The 27079-nt window shown below is 40.9% G+C and overlaps 1 protein-coding gene across 1 annotated transcript in view; it reads left to right on the top strand.

Moving 5' to 3' along the window:
- The window catches only part of BRAF (B-Raf proto-oncogene, serine/threonine kinase), a 1688602-nt gene that overhangs the window by 1029045 nt on the left and 632478 nt on the right, over window positions 1-27079 (top strand). Inside the window, exon 12 of the mRNA XM_030216338.1 lies at window positions 13465-13511. Within this exon, the coding sequence (XP_030072198.1) occupies window positions 13465-13511 (47 nt within the window). The remainder of the gene's footprint in view (window positions 1-13464; window positions 13512-27079) is intronic.

Genomic DNA, 27079 nt, shown 5'->3' with positions numbered 1-27079 from the left:
CAGTAAAGGCACTACTGACAAAATACAGTATGTGAACTGTATACTAGACAAATTCCCCAACTGTATGATGAAAAACCCACCAAAATGGTTCATCGAATGCCTCATTAAACATATTACATACAGGTTATCGAAAGGACAGTTCCCAAAAGATAAAGGCGAAATAATATTCAAACCAATTTCCAAGAACACAACTAGCAAGATTGCAACGTGTGGACTATTTTTGGTAGGGGAAAAATATATACCAAGATCAGCTAAGGAATTGTCTCATTCTCAGTTATGAAAAATACATTGTCGTTTTCCCTCACCTTTCACTCCTCATTCATACACACACGAAAAGAGGAAGATATGTGCTTAGAAGTATGTCAATTTCACAAGCAGCTAAAGCTGTTTATTGCTCAGTAAATGCATATGAACACCCATTTAGATATAAAAATAATAATCTATTATTATTAAGATGTGCAATAAAACATATACTCACAAACCTTTTCACTTTTCCTCTCATTGTTCCTGCCACCAATACAGCTCATGTCAGCAAGAGTATTCAGTAGCTAAAGTTGAACTTCTGATCTCTCTCTCTCCTCACTGAATCAACTCCTCCCTTCTGATTTTCACAAGTGGATGGAACACCCCCCAGCTGGATTCTGTTTGCTCTCAGTTTCTTTCAGATAAGTTCTCTCTGCGGTCACACTGACATGAACTGGTATGAACTGCCAGTTAGCTGTTAGTTCACAGTGAATAGACAGGTGTTAAGCAAAATAGACTATGGGAGATGGAAAGACAGGTATTACGGAACATAGGCAATGGGGTGAAAGCTCAAGTGAGGTAGCTAGCTATTCAATTGGGTGAGGTTTCTAGACCAACCCTCTTGCTCAGGGTTTTCACAGGCCTAGAACCTCCTTTACTGACCACTGGGTAACCTTTCAGGACTCTTTAGAAGACAGCAAACCTCTTTCTTCAAGGCTGGACACTTTCCAGTTGGTCAGGTTCCCAGTTTCCAGCTACCTTGCTGCACTTGCCCTTCCCCTCTTCTTTAGCCACTTCAGTTCACTTCCGTGAAGTGTCTCTGATCATCTCTCCATCCACTCCTTCTCCTCCTCTTGCATGTCTGTGTGTCTCCTATCCATGTCGGTCAGTCTGATATTTTATACTATTTAGCTTGAAAATTCTGGAATTTTCCCTGTGCAAGCTATGAGAAAAACAACTTGTTTACCACCCCATGAGATGTTTTCTGAAAGTACATCTAATGCTTATCAGGAGCATACATCCATGGGTGTTCTCTGTCTTATGAAGTAAGGTCAGTCCCACATATGTCTAATTTCTCAGAACTGTGTACTTGTTCCTATTCCAAATCTGAGCAAACAACCAGCCTGGTTCTTTCCACTTAGACAAACCAGAGGCCTAGCTAGTCTGGCTACCTAAAAAACTGGTCAAGTTACAGAAAATACCTATATTCCAATTAAAAATACCCCCCCCCCCCCATTTTAATTCTTAAGTACTCCTTTTCACATTTTTACAAATCCTGATGCTGTGATTTCTATTAATGTGACATTTGAATAATGAAAGATAACAAGGGTGTACTAAACACTACTTTCTATATAATTAACATATTATGTAATTACTTAATTATTATATCTAAATAAGTCAAACAATATATATCAATTTCCTAATTTAATTTATAATATTATTATTATTTATTGCACTTGTATCCCACATTTTTCCACCTATTTGCAGGCTCAATGTGGCTTACAAAAACCTGTTATGGCAGCACCATGCCAGGATAGAGAAATACATTGGAATTACAATGAGATCGAGGATAACAAAGAAGCACTAAGCAGACAGTTGTAGAGAGGCGTCATTCACAGTAATGTTTGAAGTGATGAGGTGTAGCAGTTAAGCTATGGATTCTCATGGTAGACCTTGTTGAAAAGGTAGGTTTTCAGAGATTTGCAAAAGTTAGTGATTTCATTCATTGTTTTCAGGTTTGTTGGAAGTGCATTCCACAGCTGTGTGCTCATGTAGGAAAAGCTGGTTGGTGTTGTTTCGTCTGTATTTTAAATCCTTTGCAGCTTAGGAAGTGCAGGTTAAGAAATGTGCGGGCAGATCTTATAGCATTTCTGGGAGGTAGTCAATGAGGTCTAACATGTAGGTTGGGGCCTCTCCATAGATGATTCTATGAACGATCGTGCAATCTTGAATGTGGTCCGTTCTTTAAGTGGGAGCCAGTGTAGTTTCTCTCTTAGGGGTTTTGCACTTTCGTATTTTGTCTTACCAAATATGAGTCTGGCTGCAGTGTTTTGGGCTGTTTGAAGTTTCTTGACGTTCTGTTCAGTACAGCCGGTGTAGAGTGCATTGCAATAGTCCTGGTGGCTTAGCATGATTGACTGTACAAGGTTGCAAAAGATGGACCTCGGGAAGAAAGGTTTTATTCTTTTAAAGTTTCCACATGAGTGGAACATCTTTTTGGTTGTGTTCTTCACGTGGTTATCGAGTGTGAGATTTCGGTCAAGGATGATTCCAAGAATTTTCAATGTAGTTGAGACGGGAAGGGAAACTTTAGGTGTGGTTATGGAAGTGAATTTATTGTATTATGTTGTGAGTAAGTATATGACATTGTGTTTTTCTGCATTGAATTTTAACCGAAATGCATCCGCCCGGACGTGCATTATTTGGAAGCTTTGGTTGATCTCGTTGGAGATTTCCTTAGGATCATGTTTAAACAGATGTATATCGTGACTCATCTGCATATATGTATGGGATAAGGTTTTGGTTGGCAAATAGCTTGGCTAAGGGTATCATCATTAGGTTGAAGAGGGTTGGTGAGAGGGAGGATCCTTGGGGAACTCCACATTCAGGTGTCCATGGGGCTGATATATCCTTGTTAGTTGTTACTTGGAATGATCTTGAGGTCAGGAAGCTCTAAACCAGTTAAGAACGTTGCCTCCAATTCCAAAGTATTCTAGGATATAATAATATTCCATGGTCAACCATGTTGAAGGCACTGGACATGTCGAATTGTAGGAGAGGTATATTGTTGCCAGATGCAATTGCTTGTTTGAATTTATTCATTAAGGTCACTAGTACTGTTTCAGTGCTGTGGTTCGACCGAAATCCTGATTGGGATTTATGAAGAATTGAGTATTTATTTAGGTAGTTAGTGAGTTGATTCGTCACTGTGCCTTCCATAAGTTTGGTTATCAGCAGGATGGATGCTACTGGGCAGTAGTTGGTTAAGTCATTTGCACTTTTCTTTGCGTCTTTGGGTAGGGGGGTGAGTAGAATGTTACCTTTGTTCTTTGGGAATAGACCATTTTGTAGCATGTAGTTCAGGTGGTTCGTGAGTTCTATATTGAATTGCTGAGGGGCGGATCTTATAAGGCTACTAGGGCAGATGTCTAATTTGCATTGTGACTTGGCCTATCTTCTAAGCGATTGGGAGATGTTATCGATTAAAAGTTCGTCAAAATTGGTCCATGGTCGGTCTGCTGGATATTCCCCAGATGTTGGATCTAGACAGTCAAGGAGGTTTACATAGTCAGTTGTGTTACTAGCTATCATGCGTCAGATCTTTATCATTTTCTCTTTGAAGTAATTCACAAGACTGTTTGCTGATGGGGTATCTATGTTGTTAGAAGTAACTGGCATGGTATTTAGTAGTTTGTTTACGAGCTGAAAGAGTTTATGGGTGTCTTTGTAGTCTGGTCCAATTTTAGTTTTGTAATATGATCTTTTAGTATGTCTGATGGTGTATTTGTATTTTCTTTGTAATTGTTTCCATTCGTTGAGTGCGGTATCATCTTTTTTCTTATTCTATGCTTGTTCTAGTCTTCTGACTTGTGTTTTTAGTTCTTTCAATTCTTCATTAAACCATGGTATTGAGTTTTTTCTATATCTATCTATCTATATCTATCTATCTATATATAGATATAGATATACAGTGCAATCCGCTTAAGTGCAAGGGTCTGGGACCAAAGAAATACATGCAGTTAACCGGAGCATGCACTTAATGTTGTGACCAAAGAAGCTTGACATCTGATAAACAGTACTGATATGTACAGTACTGTTTATTATACATAAAGTATACAGTCTCTGTTAACTGACGTTAGGCTTACTTGAAATAATCAGTCATAGTCTTCTGTGCACTCTTGTGTCTGTGAGTTCCATAGATTTCGTTTGCCAGACGGTAAAACTGTCATAGCACTAACATCCAGTGGCCTCCAGATAGGCCCACATGGTGTTGAGACTCTCCAGCGCTCTTGCAAAAGTGACAGGAGGTTGTTGAATTTCGTCAGTATGTGCCTCACTGCTCATTTCATCATCTGTTTCATCATCAGCCATTGCCTGCGTGTAGGCGCATATCTGGACATCAGTGCTGTCGTCAGCTGTTTGTAGATCGTAGTCAACAGCTACGTAGTGATGAAACTCCTCTTCAGTAACACCGGCTGGGATGTCAACAGCCTGTTCATCTGACACATTTGCAACAGCTGCATCTGTTTTGTCCCTCTCCACATTCTTAACAAAGCTTGCCCGCTTGTAGCAGTTCACAATGGTTGCCTGTGTAACATGATTCCAGGCTTCTTTCTGCATATTTAGGGAATCCAACAGTGATAGATTACGAGCCAGTTCAACAGCACGTTTATCCTTGCCAGTCTGGTCATCCATAATGCTCATCAGACGACATAGCACAAGAGCCCGATAACGTTGTTTGAAATTGGCTATTATGGCCTGATCCATAGGTTGGATCAGAGAGGTAGTGTTTGGTGGCAGGAAGACCACCTTGACATTACAGCCTAACATCATCCCTGTGTGCAGCACAATTATCACAAAGCAACAAAATCTGATGCTTTTGTGCCCACATTCTAGTGTCTAACTTCTTTAGCCACTGCTTCCAAATTTCCCCAGTCATCCATGAATTTGCATTAGCCTCGTATGACACAGGAAGTCGCTTAACATTCTTGAAGCAACGGGGCTGTTTGCTCTTTCCAATGACGAGTGGTTCCAACTTCTCACTCCCATCCATATTGCAGCAAAGGAGGTTTGTCAGTCGGTCCTTCGACGTATTACTTCCTGTAGTTTCGGCTTCTTTGAATCAAGTGTTCCATCAGGAATCGCTCGCCAGTAGAAACCGTTTTCGTCAGCATTGAAAATGTCACGAGGTGCAAACTCATTCAAGATGAACTGAAACAACCCAATTTTCAGCACCAAAGTCATCAGCTTCTTGTTTTTCACCATGCTGTTTCTTGAATTTTATGTTGTTCCTCTCCTTCCATCTTTCCAACCATCCAACAGTGGCTTTGAATTCAGTTAGTCCAAGACTTTCAGCTAGCTGGTTAGCTTTCTCCATAAGCAGTGGACCACTGACAGGAAACTGTCTGCTCCTGACTCGAGAAAACCACCGAAGAACAGCATCTTCTACCTCCTCAGCTTTTCCCGCCCGTTTTCGTTTCCGGTGTGGATTTGTATTGTTTTGCCAGTCTTCCAGAAGCTGGTCATTCTGCTTCAAGATATGTGAAATTTGACTGGGATTGACACCATATTCTTTAGCAATAGATGCTTGACTTTGTTTGTTTTCTAATTTTTTAAGAACTTCTATTCGTTCAGCCAGTGGTCAGTCCCGCATATGTCTCATTTCTCAGAACTGTGTACTTGTTCCTATTCCAAATCTGAGCAAACAACCAGCCTGATTCTTTCCACTTAGACAAACCAGAGACCTAGCTATTCTGGCTACCTAAAAAAACAGGTCAAATTACAGAAAATACCTATATTCCAATTATAAATACTACCCCCCAGTTTTAATTCTTAAGAAGATTAGTGATCTCACAAACTACAGACCAGTGGCCTCAATACCGCTTCTGATCAGAATGATGGAGGGTCTGATATCACAACAACTAATGGAATACATGATAAAATTCCCAATCTTCCATAAATCCCTATCAGGTTTCAGACCACAACACAGTACCAAAACGGTCATATCCACTCTGATAACGAAGTTCATTAGCCTAATAAGCCAAGATCAAATATACTATTACTACAATTCGACATGTCAAGTCCATTCGATCTAGTAGACCATGCAGCACAAATGGCCCTGCTCGATTACATTGGGCATCAGCGGCACAGTGACTGCATGGGTTCAACAGCTTCCTAAAGACCAGAATCCTGCATGGATCTCTCAGTGCGGTGTACCACAGGGTTCTCCATTATACCAACACGGTCAATGGTAATGATTGCTCCACTCGGGGAAAAAAACTGGAACAAATGGGCTTCAACCCAATTTATATACACAGATGATGTCACTACTTACATTCCTTTTAACACAGTGTCACAGAAATGCTGGACAAAGTTAAACAGGTCTGGACCTCATGGAAAACTGAGCAGCAACATTTCAACTCAAGCTAAACACAGGCAAAAACAAAAATTCCCGTTCTATCAAGCCCATACAACCCCACATCATACCAAAACTTCACAATCAACCACCAAACATAACAAATCGACATAGGCTAAAAATTCTGGGAATCATTCTTACACCTATCACTGGACAGTCAAATATCAGCATAACAAAATGCTCAGAGCACTATGGAAAGTGAGAAGGATCAGAGACTATTTTCCTAACAATCGGTTCCAGATATAGTACAGTCGACAATACTATCACAACTAGACTACTGTAATGCAGCATATGTAGGGTTCAAGGAAAACACACTGAAATCACTGCAAACTGTCCAAAACGCGGCAGTAAGCTAATATTCAAAAAGCGAAATATGAAAGAGCTATCCCATTGCTCGAATGACTACACTGGCTGCCAATCAAGGCAAGACTAATCTTCAAACTAGCACCATCATCTATAAGGTATTATTTGGTATGTTTCCTGAATATATGCTAGATATGATTGAACTATCCCCAAGAAATGCAAGCCCAGAAACCAGAAGCTACCTACTTCTCCACCTACCCAATTGCAGAAACATAACTTATAAAGCTATCTACATGGATGGATTTAGTTACCTGGGTTCCAAGTGGTGGAACTCAATGCCAAAGATCATAAGAAGTTTTTTTTTTACATTTGTAGCCCGTGCTTTCCCACTCATGGCAGGCTCAATCACCAGTTATCTTCAGTTCAGTAAAGAACTGAAAGCATACTTTTTCAAAACATTCTACAGTTAACTAAAAAGGCTATTGTTGTCCTTTCCGCTTCACAATTGAAAACCATCATGTAATTTTAATCAAAATGTAAACTGTAAAACCATCATTGTAAGCTGTACACCATCTTTGTAATTCTCAACCAGAATGTAAATTGTAAGCCACTTTGAACCGAAACATTTTTTTTTGGATAACAGTGGGATACAAGAATGCATAAATAAAAATAAATCAGGGTTAAGATTAAAGAATTATTTGGGGGTTAAATTTTGGAATAGACTGTATTTTGAGATTAGCTTTATATACCTCTTATTTTATTTTTGTTGATGTGAAGTGAAATGTTTAAATTCAATCTCTCTCCTCTTGATGAGGTCTTTAGATATTGGTTATGTTTAGTTTTTGTTTTTTTCTACTATGCTTATGTGGTCTGTTACGTCTTTTCCTTTGTATTTTCTTTGTATAATGCAATTTGAAAATTATTCAATAAAAAAAATTAATGTGTGTCTCATCAAAAAAAATGCCTATCCCCAAAACATCTAACATGCCCGCAGCTGAAACATCTAACATGCCCTATAAACACATGCATCTCTGGATTTTCAAACCTCCACATCCCACGCTTGCAATAGTATTCAAAAAACTCCAACTAGTAAATTGCAACTTCTGCATCGGTGAGGTTGAGCTCCTGTGGTCTACCACGTTAATTGAGAAGTGGAGGAGTGCAAAAGGAAATGGAGGCAGATGAAGAGGTTTGTGAAGTGCAAGCATGGAAACACCCCACTGGATGTGGATCCCGTGAACCTCACCCCTGTCAATCTCATGGTGCACAGGCTGCTTCCCAAGGAAAGCGAGCATTCATGGCCTGGGAACCCAGGACACCTCCGCACAGGCTGAGGAGTCAGGTAAGGTTAAGGGAATAATAATGTGCTGGCTGCTCTCTCTATTTAACCCTCTCTCCAACAAACTTGGGGGGGCTGATAGGAAACCCAGCTGTACTAGAGGTAGATAGATGGGGGAAAGGGGGGAAGGAGGCACACCAGACTACAGGCTGAAAGGCTGGTTATCTTGGCTCATGTCCTAACAATTCAGCATAGAATAGTGCAGGGATTCTTGGACACACCAAGCCAGTCTGGTTTTCAGTATACCCATGTTGAATATGCATGAGATAAATTTTCATGCACTGTCACCATTGCATGCAAATTTTTCTCATGCATATTTATTGTGGGTATTCTGAAAACTAGATAGGCTTGATGTATCCTAAGGACTGGGTCAATAACCCCTGGAGTAGTGGTTTCAAAGCATCTGAGGCCCTCTCATTGTGTTCTCCAGACCACTCCCACTGTCCTTTTTTCCTTTACTCACCTGGCTGTGTGGCTGTTTGGCATCCTGGCTTCTGAGGTACACAGTGCACCATACCCTTTGGCTCTTACATTGTGGGATGTGGAGGCCTACATTGTGTGGTGGCATGACAATGGAACTCCTCATCACCTGTGGTATACGAGTGCACATGGACGTATATGTTCAGGAAGGGTGCAACAGACTGTCAGGTTAGCTAGTGCAAAAGACACATTTCTTCTATTTTCACAATGCAGGTGAGGACAGACTCTGAGGGAGAGGCCAGACAAGCAGCCAGCAGCCAGGATGATGAGAGTGTGGCAGCAGAGGGATCACAGGAGAGCACTATGGCAGATGAAAAAGGATGCTGAGGACAGAAGTTAGGAGCCACCTGCAGGGGAGAAGGAGCAGGAACAGTTACTGGTGGAACCCACACCTCCCCCACTCAGATTTGCCCCCTGTAGAGGCTGAAAATCAAGATGAGGAGCCACAGCCGGCACATAGGGGTACCCTCCCACCACAGGTGGCAGTACTCCTTGGCCAAAATTTGTAGCTGTCTGACTACCGGTGCCAGATGCTACAGCTGCTGTGTGATGGTGTTTAACTTCAGCAGCAGAGGCCCTGAGCCCAAGAGGACTGCCTGCAAGTGCTGCATACCATGCAGCAGGAGAGGCGGGATGCTGGCATATCTGGAAGCCGCTTTTGGGGATCTGTTGAGATCTCCACGATTACACTGAGGCCTTTCCCAGCACAGTGCCAACCCAGCAGGTGGCTGACACTCCCACTGGACTTGGTGAGGCCAACATTTCACCAGCACCACCCTGCACACCAGCCACAAGTGACACCAGTGGCCACACCACCCAGCCCAGCTTTAAAGCAACTGCCTCAGCTGCGGACAATCAACCAACATCTAAGCGGGCATTGATGTGACTCACAGGATCCCAGGCCAGTGGAGCAACCTTTAGGCCAGGTCCCTCTGGGGCAGCACACACTGCCTTGCTGGGTGCTGGACAGTGCAGCAGCTCGGCTACAGCACCAAACAGGTGGCCAGATTTCCAAGAAGCAGCAGAGGCAGTTGCATATACTGACAACTCTGAGGGCAGTGGGAGCCTCACAGGGGAGGCCTGACACAGTTTTTGCTTCTGCAAGGCCTGGAAAATTCCTAACAGCTAGAGGGAGGGGTGGGAGAGGCCCTCGATGGGGAGGGGGAGGATGAGGTAGGGCTGTGTGTGGGGTTTGTGTGTGTGTGTTGAGGAGAGGGGATGTGAGTGTGTGTGCTGTGGAAGGGGTGTTGGTGATGTGTGTGTGCTGGGGAGGGGGAGGAGAGGGGTTGTAGTGGATATAAAAGATATGGTGAGCACAAATACTGCACTTTACTAAAAATTTCTCTGTATGAGTGTTTGCCTGGTGTGGACCCCACAGCTGGTATTATCCCTGGACAACTATGTGGGTGGGGGGGGAGGGTCATCATCCTCTTGGTCTGGCTGCTTCTGCTGTGTGTCCTCTAGCAGGTTCTGTTTTCTTTTTTGTGCCGTGCAGCATGCAGCAGGTCATGAAGACCTTTTAAAGACCATAGAGGAGTTCCCCTCCAGAAAGGTTGAGATATACTAAATCTGTTTTTGAGCTGACCAAAGGTTTGTTCATTGATGGTGTGGGTGTTCTTATGGCTCTTATTGTATTGCTCCTCTTCCTCATTTTGGGGGTGGACAATGGGAGTCATGAGCCAGGTTTATAGGGGTTAGCCTATGTCACTTGTGGGGGGAACAGGAATCATAGTCATGGGTGTGTATTGGCTGGTTTGGGGACCTTGTGGAGTTCAGGTCTTGGATATGTGTTGTGGGTTGTAGGGGCATCTTGAGGGAGGGAGTGTAGTGATGTTAGGAGGGGGGAGTGGATATGGGGGTTACGAATCCCTGTACTGCTTACCTAGGAGCCAACCGCTGGTGATCTCCCCTCGGTCAAACCTGTGGTAGATTCCTGAGTGCTAGAGTATTTATAGGCATTATGGGTGGACCCCAGCTACCAATCACACACTCCTGGGCATCACACACAACCTACGTGTTCATGGAGTGCTATGATTTTCTATTCCTATAGGAGTTCTCATTGGCCGGGGAAGGGGGGGGGTTGTCTGAGTACATTGTGTGTGCAGTTGATGAGGCCTATAGCTGAGGGGAAGCAATCTATGGTGTAGAACTGAGCCATGTTGTTCTGGAGGGCCTGGGCAGTAGCGCAGAAGACAATATACTATGAGGTGTAGGTGAGGAAGGCATCAACAGTTGAAGATGGTTGGCTAGGTGAGGCCTGACTTGACTACTAACACTAACTGAAAAGTGCAGGTGGCAAGAAAGGCGAAGGAGGCTGTGACCTTAGGGTGGACTGGCACTGGATTATCCCTGCATGTCTTGGGGTGGAGGAATTGTAGCTGGTCACAGAGGTTTTGTATGGCAGCCCTATCAAAGTGGTACCTAGTAAGGCATTCCTGGTCAGTGAGGTCCAGAAACTGGGCCTAAATACTGTCAGATAGAGGTATCTCCTCTGGGGCCTTACCTCCAAACTCTCATCCACATCCAGTAATGTGTCAGCCGCAATATCATTCAGCGCATCCTTGATTGACGTTTATGTGTTCCACCATCACAGATGCAACCTATTAACCCTAGTAACACCACTGTGCACACCTCCACCTACTGCACCTAGTGAGACCCAGTACCAGCACACAGCATACACTCACTCTCCCAGCAACAGCAAACAGTCCTCACACACACAGCAGTAGCACAAAGCACTCTCCCAGCAACAGCAAATGGTCCTCACATACACAGCACAGCACAAAGTACTTACTTTCCCAGCAAAAGCACGCAGCCCTCAAACAAAGAGCAGCAGCACACAACACAGTGACAAACTGGGACTGGACAAACAGAACAACAATAAGAGACAGAAGACAAGCAGGTAGGGAGGTAGAATGGGAGGTGTAGAAGTTTGATGGGGGAAGGGGGCCAGATACAAAGCAAGGGATGGATGTGGCTGGGGACTAGCAGATGTGGGCAAGGACTTGAGGAGGTGAGACACAGAGGAGGCAAGGCAGGAAATATGAGGGTCAGAAGGTTCAGACTGGGACAAATAAAGGTAACAAACTACTCAGCAACTCTCCACTATTTCTCACAAATGACCAATTCCACCTCTCCACTCTCCAACTCAGCAAATTGACAAATGGGTCCAAAGACAGGTTTTGCCCTTAACCTGGATGCTTTTAAAGTAGGTCTAAATCACAACATTTTCCCATTATCATTACATGACACCATGATACACCCCCCAAAATGCCCCTTCTGAAAAAATGCATTTTGGGGGGCAAATATTGAAATTAAATGGGTTTTTTTCTGGATATGTTTGATAATATGATTTGGGCGTTATTGTGTGAGAAACAAATCCATCTGCCCCTTATGCCATTTTTTGATTTTTTTTTTCTTTTGATCATGAGCCCCTTAATGTTTTACTTACCTGAGGGCTTTATTCATCAATCCTCAATGATTTTAGTTTAAAGCCCAATCATTCTGTTTGTTTGAAAAAAAGAGTAAAATGAAATCAAATGTGATAACATATCAAACTATTAGATATCTTTTTCAAGGATTTTAAAGAATGGATTTTACAGTTCTTCAGGGTGGTTCCATGGCAAGATACCGCCATGATTGTCTATCACTAGTTGGCAGCTCCCGTAGCAACAAGTAACAGACTTCATGATTCAGGTGTTAGGCATCACCATACATAGTACCCATTTAAGAAAGCTATACATTAAGAGGGAAATCCTATAAATGGCACTCAAAAATGGGCACTGTAAAAGTTTAGCACTAAACTCCATTCAATAAAGGGTGTGTGCACTTTATAGAATAGTGCTTAGTGCCAGTTTTCATGCCCAGCTTTGGGTACTAGATTTATGCCTGCTGAAACCAGGTGCAAATCCTGGCGCAGAGACTCATTATTGTATAACACTGTGTGCAACATTTTTGGAATGTGCATGACCTGCCCATGCCCCTCCCATTGCCATGCCCCCTTTTGGGTTACACACTTTTGTATTTAGGCACCCAAATTATAGAATAGCATATGACCGATGCACACACAAATCCTAATTGGTGCCAATTAACGTCAATAATTGGTTATTTGCATCCATTTATTGATGGTTAACAACTTGTTAGCCAATTAAGTTGCACTTGCATCTTAGCAGCACACCCAAATCTGGATGTCAAATATAGAATCTGCGGGTAAATTAATAGGTTTCTTCATTGAAATTGCAAGCAATGAAAATGAAATATACATCTATATCACTAAAAACTGGCACAGCAGGGATATAGGTGTGGAAGGACTGAGGATGATTGGAGGATAATGCATGAGCATGCTTCATGGAATTATTTCCAATCCATCTGTGTGCATGCATCTGAGTTTTATTTGTTTTTGTCCATCTGTTTTTTGTTTGTATATTTGCATGTCTTTTTGTTGCTTGTATGTGTTGGCTCTGTGTGATATGTCTGTAATTGGGAGAGCAGAGAAGTAGGAAGAAGCAATTTTAAAGGAGTAATTCCTTCAGCTGCTATATATCCTTTGTATCAGTTTGTATTGTGGAACTGCTGCTTGCATAGAAATGCATTGGGCCCTTTTTTGGGGACAGGGAATTTATTTCTCTAGAATCCCTAGTCCAATCTGGCCCATTTTTAAACTTGATGTGTCTTTTCACCAATTTTTCCTCCATTACATTACATTTTTAGAGAGTTATTTTGTCCCCAGAAAGATGCCATTATTAACTAATTATGTATAATCTAATTTCAACATCCACTGGGTTGGATTAGAATTAAAAATGCATCTTTAAAATGCTCAATTTTGTTAATGAGAAACAATTTATATATTCTTTAGCTTTGACTGAAATTACTTGATTCATCCATTAAATGGAAGAGGTTAAACTCTAGTGCATGCAGTTGTTTACTTTTGTCCACGCTTAACTTATGATTTTTTTTTTTTTTTTAGCTATTTGCACGCCAAGTCAATTATCCACAGAGATTTGAAGAGTAATAGTATCCTTTGCCATCAAAATGTGGTGTAATCGCTTTTATTAAATTATCCAAAACTTAAACCTCAGGAAATGGACAATCAGAGGCTTCTAGGTAGGTTCCAGCACCTTGCCTTTGATATGACAGAGATTCTGGAACTGACAGGCAACTTCTGTATAATTTATGGAGGATTCTGGGAGAAGATATAATGTGTTCTCTATCAGTAAATAGGATGAATTAGCCACACAAGTGGATAGCATCATCTGATGGTTCTGTAGTTACATAAGATGGACTTAGCTATCTCAAAACTTAGAAAAATGCTGCCTTTGATTGCTTTGAGAGCAGAGTTCACTTCAGTTTACAGTTTACAGATTATTTAAAACTTGATATACTGCCATTTCAAGAACCATCAAGGTGGTTTACAGTAGTAACATCAGAAAAAAAAGAAATACATTATCATAAATAAACTAGATAGGACGGAGTTAAATTTTTTTTTCTTGCTGCAAAGTTCTCTCTGCCTAGCATGGCTCAGCCTCTTGGCTCGTACACTGTCAAGCCCAGGAAGAAAGGTAGATTAATTTCAACCAAAAGCGTCTAGGGAAAGATAAGTCTTCAAATCTATCTTAAACACCTAGTAGGAAGACTCCAGCCATAAAGAATTAGGAAGGTGTTTGTAAAACAAGAGACCCTGAATGCTAAAATTAGACAGTCAAATAGCATCTAAATAGAAATGCCTGAAGTGAAAGTATTATGATAAACATTTGCTGAATTGATCAAAGAGCTCTGGAAGGGCGATAAGGTACAAGCATATGAAAAAAAAAGATTGGAATCCTATGTTGTAAATTTTGTAGACTAGTATAAGTAATTTAAATGTATTTCTATTAGAAACTGGTAACCAATGTAAGAGTAGAGTTATATGATCCCAGTTTTTTAGATCCTGTGTTTGAATTTTTTTAAGACAGCAAATATCCATTTGTCAAAGATTGGAGAACAGAGTTATGTGAGGGTCCTACCAGTAATTTACCACTAGCTGTGATAGGACAGAGACATGTATAAACAATTGTTTTGCACTCTGGAATAATGATAAGAACCATACCTCCTACTCAGCAGATCTTGTTCTCTATCCCCCCTACATACATACTAATAAGATCCAAAAACACACGTTACTGACAATAATAACAGGAAAGATTTATTTACAAGAATGAAATATAAACAAGAATGAAAATGGAAATAATTAGGATTTAAAAGTTATATATAAATATACAGAATATAACTTAAAATAAAACACTCTAAATATAAGAATGAGCACTTATCAGAAATAAGATGGAATAAACGCTCCCTGTGGCACACAAATTAGGCCATCTGTTTGTTACCTGAAAGTGATTACAGCTCTTGATTTATACAACCTGTGTGGGGAATGCAAGTTTCACCTCCTTGGGAAAGGCTGGTACAGCAGGTGATCATCACAGGCAGAGCTCCCTCTGAATAAGACCATAAATCCATCTAGCCCAGTATTCTGCTTCCAACAGTGGCCAATTCAGATCACAAGTACCTGACAGAATCCTAAATAGTAGCAAGATTCATGCTACTGATCCCAGGGACAAGCAGTAGCTTTCCCCATGTCTATATCAATAGCAGACTATGGACTTCCCCTCCAGGAATTTGTCCAAATCTTTTTAAATCCATACACTAACCACTGATACCACATGCTCTGGAGTTCCAGAGCTTCACTATTAGTTGAGTGAAAAAATATTTCCTCCTATTTGTTTAAAAAGTAGTAACATGTAACTTCATGAGTGTCCCTAGTCTTTTTGAAATAAAAAAAATCGATTTACATTTACCTGTTCCACACCACTCAGTATTTTGTAGACCTCTATCAATATCCCCATTCACAGCTGTCTCTTTTCCAAGCTGAAGAGTCCTAACCTCTTAAGCATTTCCTCATATGAGAGAAATTCCATCCTCTTAATCATTTTGGTCGCCCTTCTTGAACCTTTTATAATTCTGCTATATTAAGATATGGTGACCAGAATTGCACACAATACTCTGTGGTTGCACCATGGAGCAATACAGAGCATTATAATATTCTTGGTCTTATTTTCTATCCCTTTCCTAATAGTTCATAGCATTCTGTTTGCTTTTTTGGCTACCACCACACACTAGCAGAAAATTTCTGTGTATTGGTCCACAATGACACCTAATCTTTTTCCTTGGGTGCTGACTCCAAGGATGGAACCTAGCATCAGATAACTATGATTTAGATTATTCTTCCAAATTGTATATCACTTTGCACTTGTCCACATTAAATCTCATTTGCCATTTGGATGCCCATCTGACAAACTTCCTAAGGTCTTCCTGCAATTTTACACAATCCACATGGCGTTTAACATCTTTGAATAGTTTGTGTTGTCTGCAAATTTAACATCACTCACTTGTTGTTCTGATTTCCAGATCATTAATAATATGTTAAATTTCACATGTCCTTTTATAGATTCCTGCTGCACACCATTTTTCACCCTCCTCCACTGACAGAATTGGCCGTTTAACCCTACCCTTTGTTTCTAACCATCAACCAATTTCTAATCCACAACGGAACATTGCCTCCTATAACATAGGTTTTTAATTTTCTCAGGAGTCTCTCATGAGGGACTGTCAAATGCTTTCTGAAAATCTAGATACACTACATCAACTGGTTCACCTTTATCCACATGTTGATGCACGCATTCAAAGGAATTAAGTAAATGGGTGAGGCAAGACTTCCCTTAGCTGAATTCATGTTAACTCTGCCCCATTAAACCATGTTTGTCTATTTGTCAGTGATTTTAGTCTTTATAATAGTTTCCACTATTTTGCCCGGCACTGACATCAGGCTTATCAGACTGTAATTTCCTGGGTCACCCCTGGATCCCTTTTTAAAAATAGGCATTACATTGCCCATGCCCAATCTTCAGGCACTATGGATGATTTTAACGACAGGTTACAAATCACTAACAGCAGATCTGCAATTTCATATTTGAGTCCTTTCAGTACCCTGTGGTGTATACCATCTGGTCCAGGTGACTTACTACTCTTTAGTTTGTCAATTTGGCAGTACATCTTCCAGGAGCACAAGATTTCTTTCAGTTCCTCTGCATTGTCACCTTTGAAAACCATCTCTGTTACACGTAGATCTCATACAGTAAAGACTCACAATTACAATCTAGGTCTCAACTCTATAATTAGTTACACATTATATTACAAATTATTCACTAGTAACTGTTTTACATTTTAAAATACATTTCTTTATTAAATCAATACAATTTTCCTAAAATAAAATCCATTCCCTTAACCCATAGTTATTAACCAATCCATACACCAATACATTTAAAACCAAACAATTCTCCACAATACTCTTTCAATACACATTCAAATAGCATATATCTGGCAATCTTTTACATCAATGTGTGATCACAGCTCTTTAATCATGTGTTAATCCACTGCTCCAGAGTCTCCCACAAGATTCAGCCTTGCTTCAAATCAGACTCATTGAATCACCAAAAATAGTTCTGTCCTTTTTTTCAACAAACCATTGTAACGTTAGTGATAAATCTTGAATAACCATTGATGATATCAGTCAGCAACATCCAAAACTGTCCATTTTCACCATTAGCAGTGTCATGTGTTCCAGATATATATATTTTTTGAATTGTGGTTACATTTGTATTAGTTTCAACCTCTCCAGTTCTTATAGTATTCCACCATACGACCAGGACCCAACATGCTCATGTTTCGCTATGAAAGCGTCATCAGGGGTCTTGAATTCTAAACACAATAACAATGGGTTAACTCTAATTCTACTTAATATATCATTATTAAAAACTCTCAAAATACATTAACATGCTATCATAGATACACTTACTGGCTCATCCAGGTGGTGGGGTAGTCAAATACCAGTGATGCGGTGGTGAGCTAGAACTGCTCTCCCAAACGCATAGATGGTTACCAACTAACACAGAGGTTAAATACTCTAGAGGTTTAACCACTCAATCTCTTTATTGAGTCCAGCTGGAGCTACCGTGTTCCATTGAAATATATAACGTTGCTCCTTCCTAAGTAGTGCCTGAGGCATGTTACCACCCCTCTCTAACTTAACACAATCAAGGACAACAAATCGAAACTCCTCTAATTTGTGTTGCATTTCCAACCAGTGGGCTACACTAGGAGCTTCCAAACGAGCTGTACATATGTTACTTAAATGCTGTGAAATACGCAATTTAACCCTCCGAGAAGTCAAGCCAATATACAACAGACCACAAGGGCAAATCACCCCATATATACAATTCATAGTATTGCAATTTGTGTTTTCATAAAGATAATGTATTTTCTCAGAATGAGGAATTTGAATTTGAGTAACTTCCATAGCATACTGACAGTATGTGCATTGATTGCATCTATGGTGGCCACTATTTCCCACTGAACTATCACGGTTACATCTTTTCTATCTATTAGTTGTATCGCCTCTATCTGCGGTATGTTTGTATAAAGAGCTGTGACGTCCAACGTCACCAGACATACCTGCGCTTTCTCAATTTGCCCATTGTGTCGGGATGCCAATCATTATTTGAAACTTTATCTCAATATCTTGATTTTCACTTGCGCCCTTGCTTACAGTCTATTACGTCTTATGTGCGAGATTCAACACATCTTTTGGAAATATTGGATCAACTTAAAATTTCAGAGAAAGCGCAGGTATGTCTGGTGACGTTGGACGTCACAGCTCTTTATACAAACATACCGCAGATAGAGGCGATACAACTAATAGATAGTTTGTTGGAGAATTTGCCTTTGTCAGCCTCTAAAATTCAGTTGTTAGGCAGGATGGCGAGATTGATGATATATCACAACTATTTCAAGTTTCAGGACACATTTTACTTACAAATAAAAGGAGTAGCAATGGGGACTACTGTAGCCCCTACTATTGCGTGTTTATACATGGATCAATTGGAAAAGAAAGGTATTTACACATCTCAATATTTTGGAGGGGTAGTTAAATGGCTACGGTATATTGATGATATACTATTGATATGGCAAGGCACTGAATTGGAATTAAAAATGTTTTTGCAAGAATTAAATGAAATTAGTGATCACATTAAGTTTGTGCACTATATAGGAGTCAGTGAAGTCAATTTTTTAGATATCAACATTCGCTGGGATAACAATAGATTTCATACTCGCTATATCGTAAAAACACTGACCGAAATAGTATGCTTCATTACCGTAGCCATCACCCAAAAGCATTAAAAGATAGTATTCCTACAAGTCAATTGTTACGAGTACGTAGAGCATGTAGCTCTAGGGAAGAATTCTGCACTCAGGCAGAACAGATGATCAGTAGGTTTCGGGTTTGAGGCTATCCCCACAAAGTTTTGAAAAATGCTGCCAAGCGAGTATTTAATTATCATCCTGAATGGGAACGGAAGGTGAATAGGGTTAATGAATGTAAACCTTTAACGTGTGTTTTACCTTTCACTAGAGCATCTAATGATATTATAAACATCATTCGTCGACATTGGCCTATGTTAAATATTCATCCTGCATTTAAGGTCACACCCCGGTTTGCTTTTTCTAGGGGTATGAATCTAGGTGAACAATTGGCTAAGAAAAGATGTAACCGTGATAGTTCAGTGGGAAATAGTGGCCACCATAGATGCAATCAATGCACATACTGTCAGTATGCTATGGAAGTTACTCAAATTCAAATTCCTCATTCTGAGAAAATACATTATCTTTATGAAAACACAAATTGCAATACTATGAATTGTATATATGGGGTGATTTGCCCTTGTGGTCTGTGGTATATTGGCTTGACTTCTCGGAGGGTTAAATTGCGTATTTCACAGCATTTAAGTAACATATGTACAGCTCGTTTGGAAGCTCCTAGTGTAGCCCACTGGTTGGAAATGCAACACAAATTAGAGGAGTTTCGATTTGTTGTCCTTGATTGTGTTAAGTTAGAGAGGGGTAGTAACATGCCTCAGGCACTACTTAGGAAGGAGCAACGTTATATATTTCAATGGAACACGGTAGCTCCAGCTGGACTCAATAAAGAGATTGAGTGGTTAAACCTCTAGAGTATTTAACCTCTGTGTTAGTTGGTAACCATCTATGCGTTTGGGAGAGCAGTTCTAGCTCACCACCGCATCACTGGTATTTGACTACCCCACCACCTGGATGAGCCAGTAAGTGTATCTATGATAGCATGTTAATGTATTTTGAGAGTTTTTAATAATGATATATTAAGTAGAATTAGAGTTAACCCATTGTTATTGTGTTTAGAATTCAAGACCCCTGATGACGCTTTCATAGCGAAACATGAGCATGTTGGGTCCTGGTCGTATGGTGGAATACTATAAGAACTGGAGAGGTTGAAACTAATACAAATGTAACCACAATTCAAAAAATATATATATCTGGAACACATGACACTGCTAATGGTGAAAATGGACAGTTTTGGATGTTGCTGACTGATATCATCAATGGTTATTCAAGATTTATCACTAACGTTACAATGGTTTGTTGAAAAAAAGGACAGAACTATTTTTGGTGATTCAATGAGTCTGATTTGAAGCAAGGCTGAATCTTGTGGGAGACTCTGGAGCAGTGGATTAACACATGATTAAAGAGCTGTGATCACACATTGATGTAAAAGATTGCCAGATATATGCTATTTGAATGTGTATTGAAAGAGTATTGTGGAGAATTGTTTGATTTTAAATGTATTGGTGTATGGATTGGTTAATAACTATGGGTTAAGGGAATGGATTTTATTTTAGGAAAATTGTATTGATTTAATAAAGAAATATATTTTAAAATGTAAAACAGTTACTAGTGAATAATTTGTAATACAGTAAAGACTGAGGCAAAGAATTCATTCAGCCTCTCTGCTATGGCCCTGTCCTCCCTGAGTGTTCCTTTTACTCCTTGATGATCTAACAGTCCCACAGATTTCCTTATAGGCGTTTTGCTTCTGATATACCTGAAAAAGTTATTTGCTATGAGTTTTTGCCTCCGATGCAATTTCTCTTCATGTTAACTTTTGGCCTTCTTTATCAATGCTTTCCATCTAAGTTGCCAGTGCTCATGTTGCTTCTTGTTTTCTTCATTCGGATCTTTTCCCATATTTAAAAGATGTCCTTTTAGCTCTAATAGCCTCTTTCACTGCCCCCTTTAACCATACTGGCTGTCGTTTGCTCTTCTTTCCACCTTTATTAATATGTGGGATACATCTGGTCTGGGTTTTCAAAACAGTATTTGTAAACAATGCCCATGCCCGATTTAAAGTCCTAACCTTTGCAGCTGAGTCTTTCAGCTTTTTTTTTAACCATTTTCCTCATTTTATCATGATTACCCTTTTGAAAATTAAATACTGCCACAGTAGATTTCCTTAGTGACTTCATTCCAGATATCAGCTCAAATTTGATCATGTTATGATCACTGCTTCCCAGTGGACCCAACACCATTACCTCTTGTATTAAGTCCTGCATTCCACAAGGACTAGATGTAAAATAGCTCCCCCTCTTGTCGGTTCCTGGACCAGTTGCTCCAAGAAGCAGTCATTTCTTATACTTTTGCCAAATTGCTAGCTTTTCTTATTTCTGTTAACATATCTTAACATATCTTCATCTGTCTGTTCGTTCTGGCCTGGCGAACAGTAGTATAGCCCTACACATATATTCTTTTAATTCACACATGGAATTTCTATCCATAAGGATTCCATGTTGCTGTCTGTTTCATACAGAATTTTTATTTTGTTTGACTCAATTCCCTCTTTAACATACAGCGCAATCCCTTCACCCTATCATTGTGATATAATATATACTTATTGATTGTCCTCCTTCCACCAGGTCTCTGAGATACCTATTATAGCTCTTAGCAGTGTATCCAATCATCTGATAGCATCATAGAAGATGATTGGCTGTGTTCTTTGTGGTATGGCTTGAAAATCCACAGAAATGTCTTTTGACATCACTCTGAGGCATTTCCCCTAATTCAGACTCCAGGGAGGCTAGGGTCAATATAACCAAGAGTCCTTGTCATGATTGTCCACATTTATCTTGTCTTGTCTGCCAGGGTCAAAGGTTCCTTCTTCAGAGAAGGCATGACTATGCAAGTTTTAATTATAGGAAAGGTCTCTGTATTGAAGTAAAGAGCACTGCAGATTCAGTGATCTATATTGGCTGTCCCACAGCTGCAATATACTAGTTATCTTGTGGCTGGGACTTGTACAATCTCCCCCCCCCCCCCCCCCCTTTAACATAAGTAGCACTCCAGGGACACCAGGCATCTTAAAATGCTATCTAAGTTTGTTCTTGAAAGGTAGCACAACGGAGCAATGAGTGTACAAATAGCAGAAATATGCAAACAAATGTCAAGCTAATATATCATATACTAGTACAGAACCTAAAAACAGTAATAGTAACTAATCACTAATGAAATCAAGCTTAAAATAGAAATATTAGATACATAGAGATATGATAATATAATACAGTAAAGTGAATGTAACTGCACTTACTATTGTAAATGCAAAATAGCATATCCACCCGATACTCAAAACTATTTAACCAGACAGACATGGCAGCTGACCAGTTAAATAGCATATCAGGGCCTAACCGGTAATATTCAGCAGGAGATAACTGGTTATCTCCACTGAATATTACCGGTTAGCACCTAGCACATAACTGGCTATATCGCAAGACTTATGTGGTAGGCACTCATATTTAGTGTCTAACCAGATAAGTTTAGCAGTCAGATAGGACTGCATAAATAGCTGTCCTATCTTTAACAGCTATAAAGTTAGCCACTTAGCGCTGAATATCAGCATAACCGGTTAAATTTTTAGGCGTTAAAAAAACCTATATATTCAGTGTATGTTGCTGGAAATGACCTAGCATTGAATATCTGGGTCTACCGCCGGCGGCAGACAGGAAAAATGCTGCCTGCCACCTATCCGAATATCGGGCACAAAGTGTTCATTAATACAGTACTGTAGTGTAAAATGCAGAAAGTGAATGTCCATGGATAAAGAATGTCCTTCATTTCTGAAAGTCTTATACTTGCAGAATGAATGACTTGTAGTTGCTGAAGGAAAAGTAACTTTGTAAGTCATATAGTAGCTTTGGAAGTCAATTAAGCAATTGATGGTGGATGTGGTGAACAATGAATATCAAGGATTCTCTTTAAACAGTTGTTGAATTTGTAGTTTATAGGCTGCTTATTGTTCCATGCCTGCTACAGAGACATTGCTGCAAGTAATCCGATGCGCATGGTTGGTATTTTTGTGTCCACTATAATGTTCATATATTTTGCAGGGTGGACAGGATTAATGTATCAATTGACATGATGTACACTGCATTGCTAAAGAAAATGATAGGTAACCCATACAAGTCGTAGTGTACTGGTATACAAACAACCAGTAATAGAAAGTTGTATAATACGTGGAGGGGCATAATCGAACGGGGACGACCATCTCTAAGGGCGCCCATTTATAAGGACGACGCCGCGAAGGGGCGGGGAAACCTGTAGTATCGAAACAAGATGGGTGCCCATCTTTTGTTTCGATAATACGGTCGGGGACACCCAAATCTCAACATTTAGGTTGACTTTAGAGATGGTCGACCTAAATGTCGAGATGGGCGAACTTAGAGATGGTTGTCCCCGGTTTTCACCCATCTCAACAACGACCAAATCCAAGTCATTTGGTCGTGGGAGGAACCAGCATTCGTAGTGCACTGGTCCCCCTCACATGCCAGGACACCAACCGGGCACCCTAGGGGGCACTGTGGTGGATTTCACAAATTGGTCCCAAGTGCATAGCTCCCTTACCTTGGGTGCTGAGCCCCCCAAAAACCACTCCCCACAACTGCACACCACTGCCATAGCCCTTATGGGTGAAGGGGGGCACCTACATGTGGGTACAGTGGGTTTGTGGTGGGTTTTGGAGGGCTCAACATTTACCACCACATGTGTAACAGGTGGGGAGGGGGTGGGCCTGGGTCCGCCTGCCTGAGGTGCACTGCACCCACTAAAACTGGTCCAGGGACTTGCATACTGCTGCGATGGACCTGAGTATGACATTTGAGGCTGGCATAGAGGCTGACAAAAAAATTTTTTAAGTTGTTTTTTGAGGGTGGGAGGGGGTTAGTGACCACTGGGGGAATCAGGGGAGGTCATCCCAGATTCCCTTCAGTGGTCATCTGGTCAGTTCAGGCACATTTTTGAGTCTTGGTCGTGAAAAAAAAATGGACCAAGTAAAGTCGGCCAAGTGCTCGTCAGGGACGCCCTTCTTTTTTCCATTATCGGCCAAGGACACCCATCTCACGCCCCAGTCCCGCTTTTGCTAAGGTGCCGACATGCTTCCGTGAACTTTGGTCATCCCTGCGACGAAAAGCAGTTGGGGACGCCCAAAATCAGCTTTCGATTATGCCAATTTGGGCGACCCTGAGAGAAGGACGCCCATCTCCTGATTTGTGTCGAAAGATGGGCGCCCTTCTCTTTCGATTATGCCCCTCATAGTCTACATATCATAGACAAAATAATGGTCACATAATATAAAGCTGAACATACCTAGCTTTGAGTACATATAGTTTTGGAACAGGTTGAGTTTCTTATGCATCTAATGTATAGGAGATTTTTTGAACATAGTAATAGAGCAGGCAAATTGCTTACCTGGCAGTTAAAGAAAAAATGGGTATACAAGCTGGTATGAAAAATCATGGATGGACAAAGGAATGCAGTAAAGTCAAACAAGGAGATTGAGATGGAATCCAAGAAATTCTACCAACAGTTATACACCTCCGATGGGGTGGGAGATATATAAACTGTGAGGAAGTATATAGGGAAAGACCTATTACCTAGAGTGGAACAGGAGGATAAACACATTTTCAATAGCCCGGTATCAGCTGAGAAGACCCAGTATGCTATTAAATCCCCTTCTAAAGGAAAGACAAGTGGTGAGGATGGCTTTCTAGCAGAATACTGTCAGCTGCTGATGGAGGTAATAAGCAATGTCCTGGCTAGGGTGGTGAATGATGCCTTGGATGGAAAGGGCCTTCCGGAATCCATGTATAAGGCCAGTGTGATGGGTTTGCACAAGGAGGGAAAGTCTCCTGAGAAATGTTACAGGCCGATAGCGTTATTCAATTGTGATATAAAGATAGTAGCTAAACTGTTAGCCTGAAGGTTAGAGGATGTGCTCCTGAAAATCGTTCACCCAGATCAAACTGGGTTTGTGAAGGGGAGATTAATAACAGATAACGTGTAGAAGGTCATTAACATTTTTCACTGGATGAGGCGGAGTGGAGAAGGGGCTTTGCTTAGTGCTTGATGCTGACAAAGTATTGAATAGCTTCGGAGTGGGAGTTCCTGCTCACCCTGTTGAATATGGTAAGTATGGGAGACCATTTTACAACTTGGGGTCAAACGTTATATTTAAGACCCTCCTCTAGCATAGTGGTTGGTGGAATACAGTCTGAGGAATTCAGACTGTATTTGGGGACTAAACCAGGTTGTCCTCTTTCTCCTATGCTTTTTGCTTTAGGGATTGAGCCATTGGCACATTTGGCTTAATAGGCAGATAGCACGGGTGTATATAGGACATAGGGTATACAAAGTGACGTTATATGCTGATGTCACTTTGATAATCATGGTCACCCAGAGGCTTTCCTTCCCATGCTTGTGCAGGAGTTAGACTCTTACTCCAGACTATCTGGATATCAGATAGGAGGTTGGGGATATGTTTTCAACCATATGAGTGGAGGGGTCCCTTCCCGTTCCAGTGAGTGCAGGAGAGTTTTAGATACTTAGGAGCCCACTTATCAGCTGCCCCTAGAGATTTGTTTTGCTTAAATTACCCTCTGATGTTACAAAAGGATAAAGGAGACGTGGAGAACTGGGGAGCTCACTTTTTGTTGGTGGAGGAGAATAGCAGCATATAAGATGAAGATCTTCCCGAGGTTTTATTTTCTATTTTCGCAACTCCCTAGCTAAAAATTGTCTTAAATGGCAGTGTAGCATAGGAGAATTTATCTGGGGAGGAAGCAGGATACATATTAGTCTATGTTGCCTTGACCAAGATGGGGGGGGGGGGGGGGGGGGGGGGGGGGGGGGGGGGGGGGGATCAACTTCCCTATTTTTAAAGACATTTTACGGAGCAGCAGTGGGCAGCATAAGTGAGCAGCATAAGTGAGCAGCATCTCACTTATCATTATTATGATAAGTGAGATGTACAGTGGGTGCAAAATAGAAAAGGCTTGTCTGCGCTCCTGGTCAGTGGGATTTGCAGAGGTTGTTGAACGAGGAGGGAATGAGCTTGACAGATCTCACCCATACTTGGGACCTTTGATGAGGGAATGGGAATTGCAAAATAAAAGAGAGGGAGTGGTGGGCCTTGCATACCCAGAGAGCAAAATTTAGCATTTCCCTCCATTCTCACAGATGGAATGGAGGAGTTTAAGAAAAATCTTGGAGAGAGGAGGGGTGGATAGGTTTCAACAGCTAATAAAAGATGGGGTGGTTATCACCAAAAGTAGGTTGGAGTAATTAGTGGGGGTTTCAGTCCCTTTATCATATTTTCAGTTGAGATATTACATGATATGTACCCAAATTCTGAGACAGCTAACCAGATCCCCCAGACCTTTTGGAAAGATATTATTTCTGGATAAGTCATGCAAAAAAACTATTTTCTACATTATACTGGAGTCTGCAGGAGGGGGATACAAAAGATTTGAAGGGGCATGAAGCTCAGTGGAATGCTTTGTCCTCCCCCCTCAACTAGTAGAACAAGAGTGGGGAGAAGTGTATACTTATATCTATATATGCTGCTGGGTTACCAAATATAGTCAGCTGGAATATCAGGTGATGAACAGGTTATATGCCAGCCTGGTACAATTATTCCATATGGGAATGTGTTCCTCTCTCATCCTTGGTGACTTTAATATTCCTGCTAATGATCCTTCTAACTCTTATATTTCCAAGTTACTCGCTTTAACATCCTCCTTTAATCTCCAACTGTGCTCCACCTCCCCCACTCATCAAAATGGTCACTGTCTTGATCTTAATCTTCTCCACCAACTGTTCATCCTCTAGTTTCCTTGCCTCTGATCTTCCCCTCTCTGATCACCATCTTATAACTTTCACACTTAAATCTCCTCCCTCCCAGTCCCATCCTATCTTATCTAATTTATCTAGGAATCTTCATGGCATTGACCCTGCATCTCTATCCTCCCATGTTTCAAACCTCCTCTCGACTGTGGCACCATCCACGTCTGTCAACGAGGCTGTTTCTTCTTACAACAATATTCTATCATCTGCCTTAGACACTCTTGCACCTTTGATGACCTGCTCTATAAGGCGTACAAAACCCCAACCTTGGCTGACTTCTAATATCCGCTACCTACGTTCCTGTACCCGCTCCGCCGAACGCCTCTGGTGGAAATCTCGGGCCCTTGCTGATTTCTTACACTTTAAGTTCATGCTGACCTCCTTCCAATCTGCTCTTTTACGCGCCAAACAGGATTATTATATCCAACTGACTAACTCTCTTGGCTCTAACCCTC

This window comes from Microcaecilia unicolor, chromosome 10 (assembly GCF_901765095.1).
Source record: "Microcaecilia unicolor chromosome 10, aMicUni1.1, whole genome shotgun sequence".
In the NCBI taxonomy this organism is placed as follows: domain Eukaryota; kingdom Metazoa; phylum Chordata; class Amphibia; order Gymnophiona; family Siphonopidae; genus Microcaecilia; species Microcaecilia unicolor.
This window is presented reverse-complemented; position numbering and strand designations above follow the sequence as displayed.